The 26,878-nt window shown below is 44.1% G+C and overlaps 1 protein-coding gene and 1 non-coding gene across 2 annotated transcripts in view; one reads left to right on the top strand and one right to left on the bottom strand.

The window, feature by feature from the left end:
• Positions 1 to 26,878, bottom strand: part of LOC149297951 (sterile alpha motif domain-containing protein 11-like) — a 74,637-nt gene that overhangs the window by 46,498 nt on the left and 1,261 nt on the right. The window contains exons 2-3 of the mRNA XM_089487828.1: positions 25,292 to 25,383; positions 3,904 to 4,073 (exon numbers count right to left, since the gene is read on the bottom strand). Coding sequence (XP_089343954.1) covers positions 3,904 to 4,073; positions 25,292 to 25,383 — 262 coding nt within the window. The remainder of the gene's footprint in view (positions 1 to 3,903; positions 4,074 to 25,291; positions 25,384 to 26,878) is intronic.
• On the top strand, positions 20,038 to 20,219 carry LOC149297952 (U2 spliceosomal RNA). Its single transcript, XR_016272466.1, has one exon. It is a non-coding gene; the product is annotated as a U2 spliceosomal RNA (small nuclear RNA).

Below are 26,878 nucleotides of genomic sequence, written 5' to 3'. Positions count from 1 at the left end.
TACTAGACCCAACGTCACAAGATTTAGGGATACTTTCTATTGATCTTTGCGTTAAGAACATTTTGAAATCAGAATTCCCACGGTGAGTGCATTACACGTGATTTGGAATAAATTTTCACATTTACGGTCTGTTTTAATCCATTCTTGTGGATTGTACACAATCGCAAAGAACATGAAATATAAGCCTGTTCATTGATTTTATTAATTCCCATAGAACTAAAGGAGTTAACAGATTCCCGTACGTATTGGATTTTAGCGCTCAGCTCTACCCCGCGCGCATGTTGCCCACGCACTACATAACGTCAATACCGTAGACAGTCATGTCATATACTATTTCGGGTTGGTTTACAGGCTCGACTCCAGAAAAGGGTCATGGGGGCACATGGTGATGAGACGATCCTTTCTCTGAAATGAATCCGCCGCTATTCCAATAACTCAAGGTTTTAAGGAGAAGAGACAGCGGGAGTCCCGTTATAGGAAACGTCTTTGTGAAAGCCGGAGAACGAAGAAGAACCAACACATGTGGCTTCCAAGATACGGCTACGTGGGACGGGAGCCTTTTATTTGCTCGGAAACCATCCAGCCTAATTTATAACCCACTACCAGCTTTGTGTGCCCTTTTAGAGAGACGCCTGATGCTTCGGTGGCTTTAGGAGATAATTCGAAGCCGTCATTATGTAGATGTTTGCATATTCTTATTTTTATGTATTGAACACATAGGAGAAGCACCATAGATAACATAATATTATAATATAATAGATAATATCCACCCTACGCCTATGAACCGTGAATCACTCTTTTGTGTCAGATTTAGTATTTTCCCTTGGCCGACCATTCAGCACAAGGGCATTGATTGCTAATTAACAAAATGCCCATACCGCTATTTTATTTTGCTTTACAACCTGTTTGGACATGCTATTCTCCTATTTATGCACGCTGACCTTCTAATGACCTGCCGGACCGTCGATATCCCATGCATGCAAACGTTATCCTCTATTGACCTATTCCGTTAAGGGGGGGGCCGTTTCGTAACGTTCAGCTTGTGTACTTGGTGGGGTAAAGGTAGGGCAAGGACAACAGACTAAGATACGAGAGCTCGTTGACGCCAGAGACCTTGTAAAAACCAATAACGCTTGACTTGCCGTAAGCTCCCTACTTGGCTTTAATTCATAGACCTTCGAGCCAGCTCTAAAATATTCAAGATTTGGGGCGAACGGATATATATTCCCGAACCCCTGGATTCTTTCATGTGCTGCTGCCACGTTTCACTTAATATATTATTTGTGGTGGAGATATATAGTATGACAACCAATGTATACGCCTGCCACTTACCACGTTTCTGGAGTCAATCCCTGGGCTTAGAAACATTGCTTTTAATTATTGTATTATTATTATTATTATTATTATTTGTTTTAAGATAATTTTTGGAGTGATGTCACTCATCTTTCTTCGGTCTCTGTAAACACGCAGAAAATGCCTTATTACCCAACTGTTCAATAGTCAAGTTGAAATTATGCTTTTCTCTGGAAACTGCAAAAGCATTTAAACGGTACATGCGATGGGCTGCCAAGAACACCCCCCTTGTTCCTGTAATTGGTTTATATATTTTCCTGTCTCCTTTATTTTTCAAGAGGCAGTAAAGTGGCAGCTCAGACACTTAAAGCTTTAACCCCGGCGGATCACATTAAAGAAGGCTGGGTACGAGGGAGATGAAAACCAAAGGTTAGAGTGAAGGGGCAGATGCTTTAGGTTGGACTGGGCTCCATCTGTTCCGTCTGGCAGGAATGAGAGAGAGGGGAGTATCAGGTGGCACCCAGACTGATCTTAAACCGGACCAATGAGTTAGCCGGACAGTGTCTAAATGACTCCAATATTCCCTATTCCACTAAAATAAACCATATTTTCAGCCGAAGGCAGTGCCGGGTATCTGAGTAATAATCACAGCCTGAGCGTATTGAGCAAAGTGCATGCGCACCCCAACGATGGTACAAATAGGCACAGTGGTGATTTAGGATCAAAGACCTATATATTTGTAGCTTATGCCTCCAGGATCACCTAAACACGAGCGTGCGTGTGAATTCATGGCGGCCTGGTGGATCTCACACAGACAGCTAATGGGAAACTAGCGGGGAGAGATGGTGTACGTTTGCCATCAGGTGAACAACCAACCCCCGTGTTGAATATGTGCGCTTTATTGGTATTTTTCCTACTGATTTTTGCCACCAACCTAAAAAAACCTCTTGATTGCGACAGAGAGGTCTACAAAACACAACAGCAGCGCTCTTATGACTACGAGTCAAAATGAGTTGCCAAGTAAGGCACGATAAGTCGCCCGTGCCCTACCTGTTATGTGGACGCTGTTTTGTACTTTGTGTACTAAATGTGTTATTTGGCAATGCTTCGGAGTCCCACAGACCCCTCCATGGGTCCTGCTAATTTATTTGATTATCCTTCATTTGCCAAGCCCTGTGTAATTCCATAATACAAAAGGTGCTCAGATCTCATCTCCAGATCTTTCATCGATATGGAGTTACATATAAAACACACAGACCTCGCAAAGGTGCTAGATTACCAACGGGGGCAAGAGTGCCAGCCATCTGACAAGCAAATATGTTGTAAAAAATCTAAACCGAGGGTCTCCAGCTGGTAGCCCAAAAGATACCGGAGCAACTCAAAGGACCTGCGTGTCTGGAAGACATTCGCGCACAAACAATCGTTACACTGTAACACAAATAAATATATAAATATAAATAATTAAAACATTAATGATATTTAAAGTACATCCTTATTCCATAAAAAAATATGGCGCCCAGTATGCCTCTTTCAGGTTGGATATACAGAGTTAATAACACGTTACCACGTCAGCTAGTTCTACCGAGCACTCTTTTCCGTGCGCGCATGTTAATGACGCACCGCTATCCTCAATAGGCAGAGTTTACGAAAAAAAAGGTGTGAATGTTAGCGTGAATTAAGAGCCGCGAGCTACCGTTCTCGCCAAAATATACGATGCCCGTGATTTAAGTTTAAATCCGCTTGGCAAATTTACGGGAAGTTGGGTAAAGGTTTTATTATAGGCCGCACATAATTTTTATGGGCGATAAATACAAGAAAACGCGAAGCTGATATTCATTCCAGCGCAGCTCCTGCACTCACGCGGGAATAGCCTCAGAAGCTGGCACATTAAGGATTGCTAATGTATGGAGTGTGAGTGCGCACACCCAGTAGGCGACGTTAAGATCTAAGTTACCGCAATGTGTGGTCCTGCCTCGCTTCTTCCAAGGCCGTGTGCCAAATTCTAACCCCACAGGCAGTTGCTACATTTCTTCCCAAGCAATTGAAACGGGCACCGAGCCTTTAATCTGTGATCTGCAGCTAAGTATCCTGTGCCGCACACACATAACAAACCCGCTAAAAGGTGCGCTAACTTCGCGGCACGCTCGCTAATTAAAACTTGACTATTACATTTGCGGCTGACTTAACCATTGAAGTTAAACCGCCCTCCTTCAGTATTTTTGTATTATTTTTTTATACCAGCTGCAATCTGGTGTCTGCGCCGTAACCAATCTCACGAGGTTAGGATGGGTTAAACTTGTGTTCTTGCACGCTTTGGTCACATGCCGCAAGAAACGTGCAGTTTCAGACGTTTATACCAATTTATTTCACTCTCCTTCCCTGAAGAATTAGCAGAAGCCTGCTCGCTGCTTGGCGTTCCCCGTTTCATGCTGGGACGAGATCAGCGAGAGGGGCAGGTGCTGTCCGAGAGGCATCCACGGATCCGGTTTCCACGAAAATGTTGCCAGCGCGAGAGGGAGGGGTCGGCCAAAATGAGCCCACACATGACGGCTGTTCAAAGCCGTTACCCCCGGGCGCTCGTTAAACAGAGTGTCTCGTTAGGACACGTACCTTCTTTTCATGATACTGATGTGCAGATCCTCTTCCAGTTTCACAGAATGGTGCTCTCCATTCCCTTTGGGACTTTCCTCCCCCGTGGAGAACACTGTACAAGGCTCCTTTTTAGGGACCCGGCTAGGAGGGAGAGGGATGGTGCGTTTCTCAGCGAGGCGGCCTCGGTTCTGTGTGGAGAAGAAGCGGAGATTCTGAGCTGAAGTTTTTCCGTAGAAATATTTACACAGCACATGCACTCAGCGGGCAATTCTAGAACAAGCCGTCGCAGTAAGTTAATGCAGCACGTATCCTACAACTCCTGGCTCAGAAAGAATACATCATTCACATCGCACCACGTCAATTCACACTTCTATACGTCTTTAACTAATGTTAAGTTCTTAATATTCTGAGCATGCCATCCCTCCCATTCCAGAGTTACAGGCAAATATCTCAGATAAGTTCACGGAAGTACAACCAGTCGGCAGCACGGGGACAACTCGCCAGCACCCGCAGAGATCAGTCGGACTTTCCGCACAAGCAGCTTTTATAAATCCGCTATTAGTATGCACCAAATAACGTCGCTGGGCTTATAGCCCTGTTTTGTTTTTTTTTACAACTCAGAGCAGCGTTTCCTTCCTCACTACTGTGTCATCCACAACGCTAGATGCGGAGTTACGTTGTCTACATCAGGGCTGGAGAAATCCCAGGTAGCCGTGGCTCCTAGATCTGGTTCCTAGGACTTTCTGGTTTGCTCCGTCTGGCTCCTACCTTTTACAGAGATGTGTCCAGCCCTGATCTCATTGTTTTTTGTCAAAATCTTTCAATATAATAAAACTGAATGAGTATGTATGCGTCGGTAAAATCTCCACCGAGACTGGGTAATGTGCTGTATTTTGTAACATTGTTTCCGTAGGGGACATTCCCGGCCTTCCTTATCTTTATATAAATTAAGCCTTCAGAATGGCGAAGACCTGTCCTACCTTAAGGGCAAAGTGTCAGCCGGGAGAAGGGGTCTCCAACCCTACATTTAACGGCCTCTGCGATACGTATCCTAGCGGATATTAGCAGCTTCCACCGCCATCAATGGATATTGCAGCATAAAAATAAATAATAACCAGAAACGAGAGATAACAGAAAAAGTACCGTGGCGCAGACAAAAGCTGTGGTTTATGATCGGGGAAGACATAAGAAGGGTTTTCCGTGATTGAATGCGCATCAGAGGGAAAAGATAGCGACTAGCTCATAAAAACCCTTTATGGCCATTAAGGTGCTGTGGGGCAGTTAGCAGCAGCGATAGAGCGTCCAGAGACTTGTGATTAATAACTAGAAAAGATATGCAGCCGTGTAGCTGCCACATTTACATGGAAACATACTACTCTCCGCTGCATACATCAGGGTCGCGGTTCTACCGCTCGCCCGCATGGATAAGGGTTTGGCTGGATGGAGATCATAAGCGTTGCCTACCTACTGCTTAGGGGCGAGTTGCCCAAATCTGATGTTCATCCGGCGACTAATACGCTCCAAACCGAGACTGTCTATGGCAGGCAGGTACACTAATTTACTGATTTGCCTTTGTTTGTCACCAGATGACATTTGCTGCCACATTTGAACATCAGCCAGCCACAAGTAAAATCAATGTAACTTTAGTTAAAATTATATTCAAATATATAGAATTTTTACAATATAGACTCTTAATATCGACTTAGAATCTAAAATGTACCTTTAATAATCTCTCTGCAAAAAAAAAAAATAATAAAAAAAAAAATCTAATTAATGATATCCTTAAGCTCTCATAACATTTATTGAATTTTAAACTAGACATTATAAAATATGTAACCGATTGAAATATATAATGAATACATTACGGGGAAAAAGGTACATTTAGAAGACTATAGGCTTTGCGGGAGGCCGATATGTTTTGCAAACCAAAATATACGTGTAAAAGACACGTAATCTTTTAAAGGCAAGAATAGCGGGCGCTGGATTAAAATTCTAATCACGGGGTAAAATAAATCCATAGAACAGACAGGAATTTGTCTGTATAGCTTAGCATGTGCCTCTAAGGGGTGAGAGCAGCTTGCGGAAGGGGAATGAGATTGTCTCTGGGTGTTTACCGCTGGAGCCGAAGTTTATATGTATTACGAAGCCCCCCCAGCTCCCTGGGTTGCAGGAGGAGGTCAAAACAGCTGTATCCCCAGCTGTGACATCTGGAGCTGGGCTGATATGGAAAGGTTCCCCAGTCAGGGCTCGTCAGGCTTTAATTGATCCCAGCGCTGCGCGTCCCTCATCGGCACCAAGCTGTGAAGAGCGTGCGGAAGCGAAGAAAGGAAAAATAACAAGCGAAGCACAGCTCCTCGGTTAACCCCAGGCGTGCCGGAAAACCCCGGAGAGGATTCTGAGCCCAGAGACGCATTGCTCCAACACAAAGGGGCTTTAAAATGAGTACATTAAATGGAAATGTTACCTTTATCTATCCATAGCCCCCTGTAAGGGAATACCCCTTCACCAAAAAGAATAAAGTACTGGGGCGCAACATTACAGATCGCAACAAAATATCGGATAGGCACGCACACAACACTGGAAATATTATACTGTAGGCGAAACGCACCGGGGTAGGCAAAATTAGGCTTTGTGCTGGCCATTTGACCAAATCCTCTAAATATATATTAACATACGCATTCACAAGCCTTGTCATAGCAGCGTCTGCATACAAACACCTTTTCTAAAGCATTGCAGAACTGGCGAACATGTTTAAGTGGTGGGTCACATAACAATTTGGATTGAGGGAAACAAGAGGTTCTGCGGGTCCTGCTCGAGCAAGCTTACAACCTACAACTACAGCAGAGACTCATAGGAGTTGTAGTCCCACAGTGGCCGACTTCTGGCTACCCCTGCTTTAAGGGATGCTTGAAAAGCATTAACAAAGTCGTTATTTCTGTCAGTTATTCCCACTAAACCTTTGGCAGTGGTTCCCTCTGTTCCGTATACTCTACAGACGCTCTCTAATTCCCCCCCAAAACTATTTTAGATCCAGCGGAGATTGGGTTAAGCCTACCGCCTTGTGGTTCTAAGAGGTCCCCTGCATTTACTTAGGAAATTCAGCCCTTGGGTGAGATTAAAAGAAAAAAAGTCCCCCTGTAACCAGCAGCGGGAGACCAGAAATTATAACCTTTTCCATATGTGACGGAAATCCTGCCATCTAGACGGTGAACCCGCGGCACCCCAGCTCCCCATCCCACCCTGTACTTTCTCTCGCAGATAATAAATAATGGTTTCCTCCTTATGAAAGCCGCCACTAACGGGAAAATATTGTTTTTTCACCATGCTCGTTGAACGGCAATGGGAAATAACGCAGGAAAAAAATCTAAGCCGCCGGGTGTCTGCAGGATAGCGGAAGACACGGCCGCTGCACCCACACCTAGCGGCCCGGCAGATGCCCAAGAGATGAGGCAATACCGGACAATTTTTCCACCTATAAGATATAAATGGCTGAATTATGGCCTTTTCTTTTCTATTATCAAACCCCTTAGTCCTAGGGGAAGATAGTTTCATTACCTTAACCCTTTATTTTCTGGCTTTATCCATGTACCCAAAGATTTAAAAACTTGAATGTTTATTTTTGAGTACGATGGCCACTCGTCATCATATTAAAGTTTGTTGGGGGCAAATTCTACTTTTAATTTATACATTAGAAAAGCGGTTGAAAAGGGACCCAATGTATCAATCCAAGCCATGAATAGGGATTGCCCATTAACCCCCTGCATTGTCTCTGGACTTTTGAGGTCTCTGTCTGGGGGGCGAGCAGGACTCCGGGAGGCCGCAGATGTGCCTCTGAAGAAGCGTCTGACCTAGTAGTCGCCTGCGGAGCCTGCAGGCCCTGGCTCAAACATCAGAAACCAAACAAAAGCTAAGCAAACAAGCCTCTCCTTCAGAAAGAAAGCCGACAGCTCGGCCCGGCAAACAGTAACCTCGCTGCTCCATTATAGTCACATGCCGAATAACACAATGTGTGCGCGTCTCCCTGACCTCTCCAATTAAGAGCTCGGGCAGAGACTGCGACATTCAGCGCCAACAGGACCACAATGAACCTTCCCACCTTGAGACCAGTGCTCCCAAAATTCTAGCACATTAACCCTTCCATGCTTTTCGTCGATCCATAAAAAGGTGAACGTCATACAACAAATAGAAGCTTGAGATATATATATATATATATATTTTTTTTTATTTATTTATATGTATGTGTGGTTTTCTAAGAAAGAAGGGAATGTTGTTTCAATATTCTAATTATTTGGTGGTAAAAATGAATAGCTGTGCCGAAATTGTGCAGAAAAGCAGCCAATAACGAATTTTTATGCTTGCAGAATTTGCAAGAGTTAAATGGGTTACTTGAAAGAGCGTTTCTATTTTTCCTAGAGCACACATAAAATAATTTTATAAAATAAGTGATTCAATATGAATATGTGTATATATACGGTATCGTTATCCATCCATGTAGGGGAGTTCAGTGTTCTTACCAAGTCGCTTTAGTTGCGTTGGGAACCAGTGTTCCTTTTTGTGCCAATTTTGGGTTTTAAACACACATCACTGATTGTTATGAAAAGCATCATTTAGTTAGTAAGGGCCTGTCCTCGTCTACCCCTCCTCCATCCAATAAACCTTTTATCTGCTCTGATAAAATGGAAGGTTTGCCTGATACACCTGGGGGATTTTTCCTGCAAATTACATTACTTTATTTGCTCAATTGGGCCACAAATTGATTTTCCTGTGCAAATAATGAACATTTATGGTTATTTTCCCAGCAGACTGCTTTATTTTCAGTGTGATGGGAGGCAGTGAGTAATGTCTTGCCCTTATCGTCTGTCCTTCTCCTTAGTGCCTTTCAGATGGTGTGAAACGACAGCTCGTGGGTCATCCCACAAAAAGCCTGTCTGGCTTCCCATTACATAAACCCGCTTCCTTTTCTTAAAGGTTCAGGCTTTAGGAGCTCGCAGAATAGCGGAAACCGCGTCTAGGATTATTACAAAGTCCTATCGGGAAGAGGCACGAGAACAACCGTCTATCAATGCCATATTATACGTGTGTTCCACAGCCAATCAGTGACTGCTCTTGTGTCACGTGAGCAATTACACATCCCCAGTACAAATGCAGCACTTAATCAAAGTCCAGTAGCCAACCTCTAGAATCCAGACTAACTACTAACTCAGATTTGGAAAGCAAACTACTTTATTTCTCAAGAAGGGTCCATAGTCCTTTTAAGTAGTCACAGATGCTGATCCCTGCCGGCTGCCCTCAGTGACCTCTGACCTGTTGTAAACATTGACGAAGAAACCACTACTGTGATGACAAATTCACCTCCAGGCTGCTGCTGAGGGTCTGAGCCGGGTCAGGAGCTGCAGTGTGTCAGAGAGGACCTACCCGAGATCACGGGGTGTTTAATGTCACACTTAAAATAAAACGATTGTAACACCGTGTACATTGCTTCGTAATACTAAAGTTGGATAAAGAACATTTGTATATATTGTTTAAAAAGGTAAAAGTGAAAAAGAAGTACCCGACAACGCCCATTACGCACACTTTCTGGTTGCTGCAGGCACCTGTACTGTCGGCGACCAATTCAGTAACGAGCCAATGAAGCGAGCATCGAAGAGGTCCGTTAGTTGGCTTTTTTGTTGAATCTCTTAAGATAGAGTAAGCCTTACTGATGATATTGAAAGTTTGCATTAACATTTTCTTAAGAGTTAAAAAAATTGCTGTCTTAAAAAGCGGCCCCAACGCAGAAGACGTACTAGGAACCAGCTTTGTACTCTCTAATTAGCATGGCTTTTGAGAGAGCCTGCAGCAGTTTTGAAGGTCACTCCTGCAGGTACGGAAATGAACCTTCTCAACGCTGGCAAGTCGTAGCTCTACGCTTGCCCTGCGGCTAAGGGGTTCTCTTCTCTATTCATGTTTATTATTGAAGTAAAAGAATGTGGCAAAAAAAAACAAACGAGGCGCATCTCCAAAAATAACCAATTTCATAAAATATCATGACAGAAGTTATTTTATAAGTCACGGCAGCCAAACAACCCTTACATGGTAAGAAAGAGTCGTCACTGGTGAAGGAGTGAGGACGGGCTTTCGCCCACATCCTCGAGAGAAGAGGCTACTTCCTCGGCTATGATAACTATTCCAGGGTTTTAATCCGGTCGGAAGAGCTACATTAACACCATCTTTTATCATAAAGTCCCCAAAATCAATCAAATAATATTTTGCCACAATACCATAACTAAGACATGCGTGGACATTTTTTTCCCCCCTAAAGTTGGCGTTGGCAATGAAACAGTTACAGAGTTCTTCTGAAAACAAAAATACTCTCTGCACGGAAAAAAAAAGCAGATGTTCGTAAACAAAGAAAGTGGTTATCGCGACCTCCGGGTCTGCGGTATTTCCCTACTCGTATGTGGTATGCGTGTCGAAGAGCACCTACGAGTATGAGAGGGAGCTTGTAGGTGAATGCAAATGAAAGCCAAGGAGGCAGATCGTTGGGTTTAGGAGATTCTCTGACGTCGTGTCTTCCGGACGGCACTTATGAAACCACACACTCCGCCATCTATGCGAGACGTTATAAAGAGGAACTGTGTCTCGGGTCCAGCTAGTAATGGCTTCTTGGAAATTGTACAGTCCCAATTCCTTAACCTGTGAAGATATATATTTACCATTTTCACCAAATCCAGAACCTGTAAAATGCTTTTTTTATAGCAGGATTGAGACAGTTTTGTAGGTAACTTGCCCGTCAAGGTGTTGGTACGTCGTGTCTAAACCTGGGGTGGTCGGGCACAGGGGGCTATTGCCTAATCCCCCCCGGCCTGTCCAAACTTCTTGAAACTCTTGAGTATTTGGGAAGGCAGTGCGGCTGCAAAATGTGACGACCCTGCGGTAATATCACAAGTAGCTATAAGGAAGTGCTCCAGGCAAGGCAAAGGTGTGAGATGTGATAATAGAGTGATGATGTTTGAGTTTGAGTGTGTATGTATGTGTTAGCGTGACATTGTGTGTGCTACTGTGTATATTTAGTTACTAGGAAGGGGGCACAACGAGCTGGGGGGGGCACTTGGGTTTACTTGCCCCGGAGACCAGAAGGCGCTAGTCCTACCCTGAGTCCTATTTATTTAGTTCATTGGTTTTATGATGTATTATTAGTGTATATTAATAACAATAGTATATCAACGTGCCTGTTAAAGTTCACCAGCTTTGCTAACCTCATGGTAGGTCATTTAGGGTACACATGGAACTCTCGCAAATTAAAACAGTTTCAAACCCATTAAATCGCCGACAATTGTAACGGAGGATATAGACTAGACGCAACGTGACATTTAGCTATGAGGAGCATGAAATGCGGGAATATTAAACGCATAATACTAATGAACCACTGTTTGTATAAACCTGCAAAGAGGTGACCATAGCGCACTGATATATTTCCAAGCTGCAACCACAAAAGATCAGGAAATGATTCAATTCTCCAAGGGTATGGAGGAAAGATCCCAGATGTCCTTCTGCATTAAGCTTTCACCTTTTTCAGTGCTGAGAATTAGTTCCAGTGGCAGTTACAGCACAAGAACCCAAAATGTAGACAGGTTAATGGCTTCCCAAAGACGGAGATATATGGCAACACAGATAAAAGGACATTCTTTACCGATCAAATATAACCCTGATGTGAAAGGGCTTTACCGGCAGGATTGAACGGATCTATGCAGATTACGGGAATGAGCAGTGAGATTAGGGGCAGCCCTAGGAGTCACTGAGAGGAACTGTGTATGGATTAAAGACCCCGCGCCTCTTAAAAGGGTCACCCCATATGCACTTTATACAATAGCTGGTTGGTCCATTTACATTTTTATGGTGTCTCCCGTAAAAACAACCCACTGCCCGCCGATTTCCCCTTTAAACGGGGTGTTTCGCATGATGTCAGCGAGAACACCCACCGACGCCGGGATCGTCCACGACATCAGAGGGACTGTCCACGCCGCGACCAGCAAGGGTAGGCTCAGAGCCCACAAGTCCCCAGGTATGCTTATCACCAGTCAGCTCCGGCGTTGGCTCTGTGACCATTCTTGGGGAGTTTAACCCCCACTCACAATCGCAGAACGTCCTCCCATTTATATCAGGCAGCCAATTAGTGGTGCACAAAACTGGACCACTAGAGCTGCTGCTTTTCCGTCATTTAATTGTAATGAATTGCAGGTTTAATGAACGCATATGAAAAGTATTACAAAGTACGTTAACATGTATTAACCGTTCAGTTGGCTCCCAGGGACACTGGAGAGTCCCTGTAACATGCATGTGCTTACAGCTGGGATATGACATCATATGCTGTTTTCTTCCCAGTAGAGAGCCACAAGTAAAATTAATCATACAGATCTGTGCCGGAGGGGCATATAACTCCCTCAGACGCAGCCAGGTATGGCCAGTCTACCTTCCCTCACACAGCGCCAGCCTCTACCTAAATAAACCGGAGGGAGGCAGACAGCGTGATTTTTTTTTTACTTCCCTCTCAACTTGCCCCAAAACACACAAATTATGTTTTTCCCCATTAATAGGGTGTCCTGTGTATACTGTATACTGTGCCACACATACATGGGAGAACCTAAATTAAATACAATAACTTTTGACCTGTTCAACAGCGGCAAAAAAAACTTTCCTACCTTTTATTTGACCCTTTCTTTTAGCGACCCTCGGGTGGACATACAATCTTTCCCAGTTTTAAATACCGTGAAGATTAGTGCTTTACAAAGCTGCAGGATTACAATCCAGTCAACTGGAAATCAGAACCGCCAGCTAGAACGGGTTCGCACGCGCAGGGAAAGCCAATAAACCCTAATCTAATACCAAGTTGCTTTTGTCTGCAGAGTAAGAACATCTCTCACCCTTCCCTCGGTGATATTAGGAACATCCATCTCTGGCCAAACACTAACCCCGGGCCTTAAGACTTTTTTGTAGGCACGGCAATAACAATGACCAAGTCACTATCGTTCACGCACCTGAACACTATTGCAATGAACGTGCTATTAATTTGCCAGCAACGTATAGATGCGCCATGTGCAATCAGCCAACCAAATATCCAACCATCAGGATGGAAATGTTACAGCAAAACAACATACAAAGCCTTAGAAACTAAAGGCCAAGATAACACGCAGACGCTGCCAATGGAGGATTACATATCTCTCCGTATCACAGCCAGCGAGCTTGACACATATCATCTTGGTCCCCCCCCCCCGAGACATCAGTAATATGTTTACCCAGCCAGTCAGCTCATCCGCCTCCTACTCGCATATCACGAATCCGTGTCTTATCCCTTTTCCTATGCTAATGGCGTCATCTTCACTCTCGCAAGAACGTTGGGCCTTCCTTTTTTTTTATACCTTACATCTGTTCCACCATGGAGAACCTGGAGACACATCACAAACATGCCTCCTGCAGAGACATTTAGCAAGAAACACGCATTTAGAGTTTGCCGCTAGTATTTGAGCAATGGTTACAGACTCACACAGGCATAACTCCTTTACGAGCCGTAACCGCCTTTTTTTTTGCCTTTCCTCCTAAATGCGTTATGGAAATATTGGAAACGGCGAAAGCATCTACAGGGGACCTAAGTGCAACTTCTCCGGCGCGGTGTTTGCTAGAGCGTTCTGAGGTCAAATGGATTTTTCACTCCCTGGGAGGTCACACATTGTTCGCTGGCTCCTGCAGTCTTTCCACCCCCTCCAGCTCATTTATTGAGCCCAAGGGGTCAATGGCATGCCAGAGAAAGCCGTCGGTATCGGCAGAGGCCAGCCGTCTTTGAACTATGCGTAGTTATCGCAGCCTCCCTACATACAGTTTTATATATAAAATTTAAATTTAGTTATATTTACTTCTGTTCAATGATATAGAATAAAATACGACGAAATTTAACTATTTTTTTTACATAATAAATCTATTGTTTCATTTCGTATGAAAGAAATATTGTTCTCCCTTTCCGCTTAGTAAAAGTTTGCACACATTTCCATCTTGGAACAGAATCAACCGGGAATTCTAAATTACATACCGCTGTACAAAAAATTCCTTATGAAATCATGGAGGAAAGTTTTAATTTAATTAAGTACTGGAAACAGGGCAGAGTTTAATGCATCCTGGGTGCACTCGGCTCTAATCGGGTGGGAAAAAAAATAGTTAGGGAATTCACTATTTTTTAAGTAGTTGAACCGATTTTGACAGGGTCTGGGGGACAGACTTTAGAACCTAAAATGGGCCGAGATCGTTCTAGCGGATAATAGTGGTGACAGTTTTCAGGCAGGAACCTATGAATTATCTCATCTCTTTAGAGATAAGATCAGCATTTCTACAACAAAAGTCCAATTCCATATTTCATCTGGAAAACACAAAATTAGAAGCCCGTAATTCCTGTCCGTAATAAGTGGGTCTTAAGCATAATAAGACCACCAAGACACCGGGTCTGAGGTCCTTTCATGTTTTACAGTAACTTGTGTATTTGGACCTAGGCCAACTATACCTAGGGGCAGCAGGTCCAGGTGACGGCACCTCCTCTGCTGAAAAACAAAGGGAAATCCACCATATTGGATGATCAGGCTTCTCGACATTCCGCTACTCAGTAGGGTGGTTACATGAGAGATCTCTGATCATATTCTCCGGCGCTCGGGAGAAGGGAAGGCAGCTGCCTAGGGCACCACCCAACAGACACACACCACCGCTTATAAGGACTCCTTACTTGGACCCTTTCTTGACTGCTTTTACCTTTTTCTTTTTCATTTAAAGAACGGGTGTTGGGCAGGAACGGCAATGCCCGTTGAATGTGTGTTTGACTACTTTATTTCTGCACCACTTGGCTGGGCTTGGTAGAAATGGGATGTAATTCTCACATCACGATGCGTGTAAACTACCTCTGCAGAGGTAAACCATGAAGCCAACAAGTACATATAACCGATATTACATTCCAAACACACCACAGAAAATCTAAATTTCACAGAACCAAACGGCAGCAGCTTCACACGTATCATTTAAAGGTGATAAAGCCCTGCTTATTTATTTTACTTGAATAATTTCACATTAAATTCAGTCAAAGGGTTTGCTCCTCGGTGTAGAAGCACAAGGTAGAGACTGGAACAACGGTGTCTCAGAGGGACCATAACACTAAAAGGGGAACCTTTAAATTTCAAAGGCTAACCTATGAAGCAAATTAGCATGAAATAATTAGATTTTACACCACACTTCCCCGAATTATATAATTTAGAACCTCAAAGTTCAACAATGATGGAATAAATCTCTGTCTGCAGAGCTTACAATTTAATGGTGACTGAATATCACAGCTATTTGTGAAAGGTCAAAGTTAGTAATGAAATTACCAATTTGTCAACTCTAGAGGGTGTGTTATATGATTTAAACCCATAACCCAACATCAAGTTGCTGCATTACCTCTTCTTAAAGGGTGGCTTCCAAAATTTCAGCGGTGACAATATCATTAAGCAAGAATAAAGTATAAGAGGACTAACAGTTTTTTCACAGCAGATCCAACCAAGACTGGAGTTGCCTAAAAGGCACTGACACTTTAAGGCATGTGGCGGCCATATTACAGCTGGATAAGCGTGGCCGCCCGTTGCGTTTTTTCATACCCTCGCAATATGCTAACGCAGGTGTTCAGCCGGCAGCCGCACTCATCGTTTGTAAGCATGCAGCCCTGTCGGCCACTTTCCACGTTCTCACACACATTCTTCCTCATACAAATATGCATACGTTCCTCCTCTGCTGGAGGCTACGGACCTCTCACACCCTCACAGCCCTAAATTATATCCCCTATAGCTTTCTTGTGGTTCTGTGGGTCCCATATACAAAACCCTACACTTAAAAACCCAAGAAAACCCCCATCTTTGACCCACGTTATTATTCCCACTCAACAAGAATGTATGACCATTTAGCCAAAAGAAACGATTTGGATGCTGGATCCAACACGTCAGTCATTGGAGAAGGCCATAGGCTCTACTTACGTAATTGGCTGTAACTATGAACTGATTAGCAGGGGCAATGTCGAGGTACAAGGCCGTAGCAGCTTGGCAGCCATTAAGGCCACAAATAGACAAATATTTGTAAAATGTGGGAACCAGACAAACACAGAGAGATGCCAATTTTTTAAGTAAAAAACACACTCAGAAGTAATATTTTTAGAGCCTTGGCTCTCTGGTGTTTGTCAAAACCTGATGAAGGTACGTGGAGGATACAGGAGTCACCGCGGACTATGATCTCCTTTGGTAGCATAACACATGTGTGATAAATGCAGCGGTCAATGTTTTAGTGACATACTGGTACTATACATTAGGTGCTTCCACATACATGCAATGAAGCAGGGACCCCCCCCGGAAAACAAAATGGCAGGACTCCCACTTATTCTAGAATTACCACAATAACTCGTGTAGACAGGGGGCAGGAATTTATATTTCTCCAATAATTCCAATGGGGGGTAAGGACATACATTACAGCCAGAGATTCTCAAAGGGAGTAACTCGAGAATTCTTAAAATGGGGAGTGCAACAGATAACTAATCAGTTGAGAAGAAGCATCAATCCATCACAGCTGGAAGGAGAAACGTGGCACGGGGTCAATAACATAATCTTCTGCTTTAAGATGGGGAGGGCGAATCTGCCCCAGTGGAATGGTATTCATCATTCAAATCAAGCCCACTAAGTAATTTAATAGATTCTTTGCGTCTCCTTACCGTGTAAGGACTTTATTTGCACACCTGATCTCAGGTATATTTACGGAGTCTCGTGCAGGTGTTAGTAGGATAAGTAGTGTGTGTGTGTGTGTGAGCGCAAGCCCATAAAATATAAACAAGATTAAAGCGTTAACTCACAATTTCATATCACATTCTGATATAAGAGGACGCAAGAAGCGACAATGACATGTAAACGCAGACGATAAGATTAATGCATATGTTCAATGGAGTTCAGAACCGCTAATACTTTCTTACAATATAATATAATAGTATATTATAGGTCTGTACGCAGAAGCCAACATGTTCTGCACCTCTCCTCGTGAGATTATTAAAAATGTATCTGAGAATAATTAAATGGCGTAGGAAAAACAAATATATGCATTACCCTATCAGTCTTTACATTTAATTCAAAATTCACCAATAAAAAACGTCTCATTATTAATACCTAAAGGGTAGGAGATATGCTGTTTTAATAATTGCTATTTTTTTAATATCTGAAGATAAGACCAGGATATTTTCGCATTTAACTGCATTCATATTTCTCACTAATGCTTCCTTACTGGCTGTTAGAAATTCATTTAGTGCTAACGCAGCCCATTCCTGCTGGAATTACGCGTTTCAGAATAAGCACGGATATGCGTGTGCTAATGAGTCACGCTTTTCGGCTTTGCCATGAATATATTTATCATGTTCGCTCGTTTGAAATGTGCACACACACACACTCTAGTGCACTTGTAATGCGGGGTAACACAATGTGCCCCCTCAGAGCACCCGGCTACAATAGCCTTCACAGTGCCGCTACTGCTATGTAACCAATGGGGGTGCGCTAGCAGATAATCCATGAGCACAACAGGCACCCCCCAAGAGTTTAGGGCCCCTAGGAACTTGCCTGATGGATAAACTGCAACCGGTTAGTATGGTATCTAACCATACTAAAGACACCGAGGTAAGAGGAGTAGCCACATTATGCCCGATCGGAAGGGCCTCTGGGAACCGAAGAACAGTTCTGTGGAACCTCCAGCTGGTAAAGCATCCGTTGTAGAATTTTGGGAAGTATCCCGCTGCACTTCCCACCTCGCTTCCTAGCAAACAATAGCTCACAGCTATTATTATTGTTTCAGTAACTGTCTGCACTCCTGTATGGTTGGTAGAAGGTCCAGCGCTATGGTATACAGTGCTGCCATTATACACAATCTAAATGAATCCCTGCATTTTACAGAGAGACAAGCGGCTGACGGCACAAGTCCTGACCGCAGCGCTCCCTGCCCTCAGTCCAAGGTCTTTTCCGAGCACATGTGAGCCCTTGGTACGCACGGCACATATAGCGAATGATGTAGATTTACCGCGCTGTAAGCCGGGGAGGTCTGACCTACATAACATTACCAGTGAAATACAGATAACGTGGTTCATTAGGAAACCTGCGGCACATTATCACCGCGCTTCTCCGCTAGACGGAGGCCAAAAGGGAGAACGCTTTATCCATCCTTACAGGAACCGAAAAGATGTAACAGGGCCAACATTCTCGCAATGCTGACGGCACCCCTGAGAAACAGCATATGGATTCACTTTTTAGTGACTCTTATTATATAATAATTATTATAGAATAGTTCTAGAAGCACTACTCTGCCTCAAATAAAAAAATTTTATATACATTTATTTTGCCCTCTCTAAACAGACATATATAAATATTCAAAAAGACTATTATTTATTGTTTTATATAGCGCCATCATATTCCGCGACGCTGTACAATGGGTAAGCAGATCAAGTAAGCAAGGAGGCTCAAATGAGCTATTAATCTATAGGGAATACTCTTACTTTTAAATATACACATTAACAAAATACCTAATAAAACTCATCAGTAGATAAAAAGGTAGATCAGTTGTTTCCTAACTTTTTTTGTTTTATTACATATCTTTGTCAGTGAAGTTTCCCCCATTTTAGTAAACATGGCAATTTTTCACCAATACGAACGCTTGACATATTGGGTTCTTTTACATCCCGTGTACCCACAGACTCTTCACACATCAGGAATTTCTCCCGAGTAACCCGGTGGTTGGAACCGGTCCAGGATCATTAGAGGAGGCACACTGGGAGATATGTATGAAGACGTGCACGCCTTGACAATATAGCGCTGTATTCTGTTAATGGCCTGTTCCTCCCAACGTCCTGACCTAATACCCAGAAGAAAAAAAAAAGTACAGACGGGGCGTGGAAGGAACGCGAACATCCAGGTGCGAGGAAGCTTGGCTGGATGTCACGGAGGATTCTGGGACACAAGGCTTCTAATACCCGGAGGATCTGAACACGTGCATTGTGATGGATCACAGGTGCAGATGTACACTGTGGGCAAAACCTGGATTTGCCCGAGGCACCTACACCAAACGTCAATGTTGGAGGATAACTGGTCTGTGTCTTCATAGTGGTGTCAAAAATATTAAAAAGGAATATAAGAGCAGATCTCAAGCTGTGGTAAAGTTAAAACTTCTACCATCGTCAGCCATCCATCCTTTGTTTCAGGGAAGTTATTGTTCTTTTGAATGGCTAAGGATAATGGAGGAGCAGACCTAAGACTCTATAGAGGTTCCGCAAAGCCTTTTGCCATACATTAAAAAAATTAAAAAAGTTCCAAAGAAACATATACAGAGCAACGCAACAGACAGCGGAATGTCTATAGAATTTTTACGATGATTGTTGTTATCTAGAATTGTCTTCAGAGTGTTTCGTGTTGTCTTTTCTTTCAGTGGACATCCTCACACCCGTAGATTACTGCTTGTACTTTCACCTCTCCGTAGATGGCCCGGGAGGCAGAAAGCAGTGCCCCTCAATTATCTACTTTCATCTAATCTCGCTCCATCAGTGGAGCTCCAGACAGTGGGGAGAATGGATGCTTGCCCTTTCTTGTCTTCAGGAAATATCTGCGGTTACCATAGCAACAAGGCAGAAGCAGCATCTACGGTATCACGCAACTCCTATTGCGTGCGTGTTCCAAATTGAGAGATCCTGTCCTAAAGATAGTTGTATGGAAGGCCGAAGTTGCGTCGCCAAGTGAAAATATAATGGCTGCAGGCAGACTCGCAGGGCGAGCTAGTGGTGGCCGCGGGCAGAAGACGCAGACATCATGTAGTGCAGGAGGTAAAATGCAGATGTGTTGGACCAAAAGAAGTACTGCCATGTCCTTAAACGTACATATTGGGTATGCTAATGTATGCAAGGGCTCCCAGGAACCTGTTCATTCTAGTTTGACAACAAATGGAGAGCTATCCGCTGGATACAACCAGACTGCAAAATAATGTGACAACGTCTACACAATATGAACAAAAAGTTACCATTATCGAGGGTATTTAGACCTCTCAGTACAGATTTCCGGCAGCTTCACTATTAGCTGTGGTCACACAGAGCAATAACTACACGTCGCTTCTCGGCCTTTTGGCTAAGATCAAGTGTAGTTCCTCTTTGGGAAGGGGGGGACTATGCTGATCCTCTGGCCTTAGGGTTCGGGATAGCAAATGGAGCCTGAGGTGGAATTGCCCTGGCAGAAATGCTGGAGTCACCGTGTGTGGTATTGCACGCCACTGCACACGGTGAGCGCACGTTCTCACTGGCGGCCTACCAGCACTACCTTTTCCCCAGGTACCTTATGGTCTTGGGGTTAAGATTTTATTTTTGAATCTGGCAGGCCAGCAATGGCCTGTCCCTAAATTATTTTTCTTAATTTATATATTCACTTCGTTTACACGAGTGCCAATTAATTTGCCCCCCTTTTGGAATTCACGGCTTTGAAATTCAAGGCTTGGCCCTCACTATCCTATGGCACACGATTTTGTACTCACGTTTTGGACGCTGTTTTCTTTTTAAGAGGCAGTGAAGCCTGGACTTTGCTGGAGGAGGATTGGGTGCCTTCTGGCCCCTTCCTCCCTTCCAAAAAAGCCAGCAAGGAGTCTCACTCTTCGGGGTGAGACTCAAGATCCGACCCTCCCATGGGGGGAGTTGGAATTTGTCCGAGTTCTCCGTGAGGGAACTCTGTATCGTAGTCTGGCTTCTGCTGCCTTGTGCACAGAATGCGGCACCCAAAGGAGCACGCACCTCGGGCTTCCAAAAAAAAAAAAAAATAACTACACGTCCGCCTACTAAACGGTAGATGATCTATTAGATACATTTTAAAATGAAACATATTCTGCAGGGCGCTAAAATACGATGAAAACATCTCCCACTGGCCAAAAAAGGCATCATATAGGGCCGGCAAATAACTTCAAAAGCATCTTCCCTTCACCTTCACTCCTAAGGAAGCAAGTAGGACGCTAACTTTAAGAGGCACAAAGGGTTATTTGTTCCAAAACCTACCCTGCATCATAAAATCTGTCACTCTTTCCTCAAACTCTGTGAGCAAACGAAAAAAAAAAACCATGGCCAACCCAATCTGAACATTTAGAAATGTGGCTCCGAAACTCTAGTTGATCAGCGGTTCCTGCTCTTTGCCCCTCGGTATTCGCACTTCTGTAGCGGGCTGCTGTCCACCAAAACCACTAAACCCCAACGTACGCTTTCCTGCCGCAGATCTGCGGATCCAAAAGCTACAGCAATCCCCTCGTCTCCTTTCCCCTCAATTATCTCCGGTCTCCTCCGACGCTATCATCCACCCCCCCCCCCCCCTCCGCGCGCCCGTCTCCCCACCTTCGCCCTTGCCAAGTAATTTCCTCTTCAAATCAATTCTCCTAATCACTGAAAACCCAAAAGGGCCACATGAACGCAGCCTCGAACCAGAGCGCAGACATTAATTAAACCCCCTCTAGCCTCCCTGACACTACAAATTGGATGCGACAGGGGTGGGCTGCCTCCTCTGAAATATTAACCCTTTTTGGGGCGGATAAGCGACTACGCAGACGAGAACAAGAATCGTGATTGAATCCATGCCAACCAGAGCCTGAGACTTCACGATCTACTAATAGCAATTATTAATAAGAAAGTCCCTATTCATCTCGGGGATTTGGCAGAGACACAATTTCCACACTCCAGCACATAAAGCTGACAGTTTCTTGGTCCTGCTGGAGGGAGATGGTGGGAGGTCCCTGGCAGGGTAACAAGGTGCTTATGAAAGAAGCTTGGGCTTCCCTCCTGCACCCCCCCCCACCCTCACCCGCCGAGGCCGAGGACCATGTGAGCCGCCGAGCATCACACTGGGCCCGGCGTGCCCCTGACACTGAAACCACAGTCAACAGACAGAAGGAGACGAGTCCTGCCCATTTCCCGAGAGCTTTCAAAGGGGAATTGTTAGCTGAATATCTGCGTGCAACGCTGACGGCCCCTCCGGAGCTCGCCTCCCCCCAACTGCACAGAGAGACGGTTTATCTGACAGCTGTGAGGTCTGACCGCATTGGGAGGGGGGAACGGACGTGTTACGGGCGCAGCTGGAGAACCAAGCTTTCAGTTATAGGCAGGGGGTCTCCTAGATAAGAAGGCAGTCAGCAACCGCCTAGTGCCCAACCAAGCAGACCGGCGCTGGCCGAGAGGAATTATCCCAGGGGGGGGGACTTTGCGTCAAATTTATGCTGCAGTTTTTCCCCGAAAAGAAAACTTCTTCTGAAATTAATTGGTGTTTTTCTAACATCAGCAAGGTTGGGAATGAAATAAAATAATCTTTAACCCTTCTTCTTAAAATGGTGAAGTCCAGAAATGCCCTACAAATGCGCAGGAAAAAAAAAAGATTTTTGGGGCATTGGAGGTTTATTTAATATTATACCAACCCTTCTGGCAGATAGTGGGGGCAGGGTTCAAGAATGGATTGGGGATAGGAGAGATCATTCATTTTCTTTGACGTGCCGGCTGAATTATATATATATATGACATTAATTAATATCGAAAGTCCTTGAGCAGATTTAATATTGCCAACATTTTGCTCGGTATAATATTTTATGCTTTTTTGCCTTAAATCTATTTTTCCTTTAATTTCTGCGCTTCATCAACAGGTCCGGTCTGTGTACTTTACTAACCTACAAGGTATATTTAAACCCCGCGTCGACAACACACTAGATTCTCTACAGAGGTTATCTGCGCCACTGACGGCACTTTAACGCAATCCCATTAAACTCTCTCTCCCTGCTGGATGAACCCGATATGAAAGCGCTAACCAAGCGTGTTATCTTTTCATTCCCTAATAAACCCCAACACGTAAGCCCCATCCCCATCGTAGAAACCGAGAAGAGATCGGAAGTTAACCCCACTCCGGTTAGATTGGTCCTGGGAGCCGCCCGAGCCTCGGGTCAATAAAATCCTTTTACAAAAAAGACTAATGGATATACGAGACGTTACGAATTTGGTTTTAATTCCCTCGATTGGTTGACGACGGCCGTGCTGACAGCTCAAAGACCTCTTGTGTGTTAATTACTGTCAGAGTGGCTAAAAACCACTTGTCTTTCAATATGAATTCTCAACATCAAGCTCTAGCGAAGCGGGCCATCCATACCCCCTGTTCTGTTTGTTCCAACATTCCACGCCCGTTGTACAGCACTACAGAATCTGTTGGCGCTATAGAAAAAATAAAGATAAAGACCAACACAAGTAGCTCTTATGACACGAGTTGTAAAGAGTTTATTAAAACTCACCAACAACTCCTTTGGGGAGAAACCATGAATGTAATTTGTATGCCAGCCGCTCAAACTTAACTAAACATTTTCAACTACAGCTAGAAGATTTCCATCCATTTTGGATACCATGCGCGATATACATAAGACAAGTCAATGCAATCCACACAGACCAACTTTAAATATTAGGTAAATGTCCCCAGAACATGAATAACAACAAACCCATTGTACAGCGCTGCTGAATATGATAGCGCAATATAAAACAATAATAATAAACCCTCTTGCTTCAGGATGAGGCGGCTAAAATCCAACAGCGACCAAGGAAAAGACCGCAAGTATTACATCTACTTCTATACAAATCAACCGCTATATAACCCAGAAACGGCGGCTTTTATACGTTCGATAACCCTCAGCCATCCCAAGGATGGCTGAAGTTGATGGGACTGCAGCTCGAATACAGCCGTAGTATTGGATACGGCCTTCTGGGATACAGGAATAAACATATTAAGAGCAAATTAATCATCGCGCTCGCTGGAGGAGAGGCTTAAATTGAATCCCTGGGAAAATATCGGAAGGAAGGGCAACTTGGCTCACATCAGAAACCTCTTCAAATCTTATTTTTTTTATTGCATTCAGGATGGGTAATAAAACAGGATATCAATGAAACTGCCATTAGATTCCACAAAATTGTCTTTTTGACTAATTTCTTCCGTCTGCCTATAGGATTTCATTGATTTTAGCGTTTTTCACCATTAATGTCCTCTCCGTAGGTTTTTTTAATTACTTGCAGCTCTGCATTGCCTGTTAGGGGAGTTGCATTCCTCTCGCTGATAAAGCCCACAGATTAATGTACTATATATATATATATATATATATATATATATATATATATATATAAAATTTCAAAAAAGGTGCAACAACACAGAATGGGTAGCATACAATTCCACAAAGTTGGTTAAAAAAAATCAGCATTTTACATACAAATAAAGCAGACGCGCTCCCTTTTTCTTATTTCTGTATGGCTGTTGCATCGGGTAGGTGACATTTTGACACTAATTGTGACAGCGACACTTTCCTTCGATGACGCATTCAAGGGTTAACTCGGAGCCTGACACTGCAGCTGGCACGGGTAAAAAAAAAACACCCCTGCATAATGCTGCCTGAGCATGATGGGAGTCGCAGTGAAAAAAAGAAATGAAATAGACTCAGAATTAACAACCCGTGTCCTATACCAGCTCACCTTGACACTAATAAATAAAAGTGATTGAGATCAAAAGACTCCAGCGACTTCACGCCAACCCATAAACTTTTATGCGAGCCTAAAGGCACTGGAGGGTTGGAATGGAAATGTAGTCATTTATCAGGAATGCAGATCCAATATCAAAACTCAGTCAAACGGTGGAATATATACAGACTATCGTACGCGGCACGTATCGACTATGGTGGGGAGGGGGGTAGAGGTTTTTGGGGAGGTTTAAGCAAATCAGTTTCAGAACAGCCTGGTTATAGCCTTAAACCAGGAAAGGGTTAAAAAAAAAAACCCCAAAAAACGAACCATTACTTCAATCAATAACCTAAAGTCTGAAACAGGAATGCCATTAACATCGATAAACATTATTAATTCAACGGCGTTGTTGTGTTTGGGGGTTTCAAAGCCATAGTGATAGCAAGGCGGCTGAGAGTCATATGAAATATTGTGTATATATAGTATATATATATATTATAGTATATATATATATATATATATGCATCAGTTCTTTAATTATGATATTAAAGCATGCGATATGAAACCAATACGCATTGATATATACACATCTGATAGCTTCAGCTGTCGCGGTGGGTTTTTCCGCTCGTAATTTTGTTTTTTTCTTCCCAGTTCGTAGGAAAGTGGCGGTGGCGGCCAAGAGCGGCTTCCTTTCTTTAGCAGTCAAGAACGCATATCCTGTTCAGACCCCAAACCATAACATCTGCCAGCCAGACAGCGCATGCACACAGTAACTACTACAGTGTCAAAACCTCTCTGACCAAAGCCTTCAAACGATGCAGCAAGGGGGGCTAAAACACAGAGTCTGAGCAATAATCTTACCACTGGAGACGAAATTCGACACCCAGGGCAATCACAGATTGGAGGATGTACCTGTAAGATTCCTTTGGACATAAGAGTCTTCAAACTTTTCCCTGGGAGCAACACATGAAAGAAAGAGAGAGAAAAAAAAACAAGTTGAGGAGCGACAGGCTGTGATGGCACAGAAAACAGACACCCGCTGATACCCCCCACCCCTACCCGGGCACAGCGAGGGTGACACACGCGGCACAGGGAGGGTGACAGGTGGCATTTACCCACGCACAAAAAACAGGAACACAAACACAACACGGTGACATGGCAGCTATTCACATGTTGTAACAAGTAAGGGTTAAAAAAAGAGGTACATTAAACTTACTCTATAAACTAAGCACATTTATTCCAAACAAGCACATTTACAGTCAGCACATTTACAGTCATAACACGATCCCATGTGCTAAATATGTTATATGCAGAGAATGGTACCCCGGAGGATGGTATGTCATGTGGCGCCCCCACTCACCAAATAATGGACACAGACCACATTAATCAGTCACACAGAAATAGAGCAGACAAGTTACCCTTTTAGAAAGAGTGCACGCGGAGCGCAGAGCACACGGTGTAAATTAGGCTTCACTATGTGCTCCGCTCCCTGGGACTGGCAGTGCCCGCCGGGTGTACAGCCCAGACTCCTAATCCGTTACTCTCCCCCCTCCTCTATTTCTTCCTCCACCTCCTCCTCCTCTTACTGTCAGGCAGCTCCCTGGGGGGTTAATGACCTCTCATTAGTGCTGCCCTGTCCCCCCCTCCCTGCTTACCCCCCACCCACTATGAGTGCATGACACACTCTGTGCCTTTTTTAACTGTTTTCTTGCCAATAATGGAGGGGGCAGAGTGTGATGCCCCACAGACTTTTCTCAGGGAGAAAAAAAAAGTAAAGCACTTTAAGCTATGCATAGCAATCAGATGTCTAGGATCCTGGGAGCCAGTCCACAGCCTGCCCGCTTATACCACCCACGGGCATGTGCCACCCTGGGTTACACTGAGTCTTTATGCCACACAACTTCACACAAATATTTGTCTGGGCAAATAACAGACAGAGAGTACCTGGTAACCAGACAGTCATAAAATAACATAAAGTAATAATCATCTGTTTACTGATCATTAAATCTCCTGCCAAGGCACAAGCATTAACCCCTTCAGTAGTGGAGAGCTTCAGCATGGCACACAAACTATATGGGTGTGCAAACTGCCCCAATCAGCAGTGCACAGTTACTACCTCTGCCAGCTATAGAGATCTGCACCTACCCCCTCCAAAAACCCCTCTGCCAACAGCCCCTCTCCATTAAGGTATCCTGAGGTTATGACCCTGGGTACCTAAGGTGGGGGTAAGGTATGAATGTGCCCACAGGGGGCAGGGGGTGCACCCTAGCCCTTCCCATTTACCTCTCCAACCCCAGCAGCCTGCGTCTCAATGCCAAATCCCCATCCGGAGAGCTGGGGTCACCGGAGAGGAAAGGAAAGGAGGGAGGGCAGATACAGCGAAGGGGAGGGCAGTTTGGGGCTGTGTCACTCCGAGCCACACATCACAGCTTCCTATAACCACGCCAG

This window comes from Sceloporus occidentalis, unplaced genomic scaffold (genome assembly GCF_023333645.1).
Source record: "Sceloporus occidentalis isolate IW3139 unplaced genomic scaffold, rSceOcc1.0.p SCAF_35, whole genome shotgun sequence".
Classification (NCBI taxonomy): domain Eukaryota; kingdom Metazoa; phylum Chordata; class Lepidosauria; order Squamata; family Phrynosomatidae; genus Sceloporus; species Sceloporus occidentalis.
This window is presented reverse-complemented; position numbering and strand designations above follow the sequence as displayed.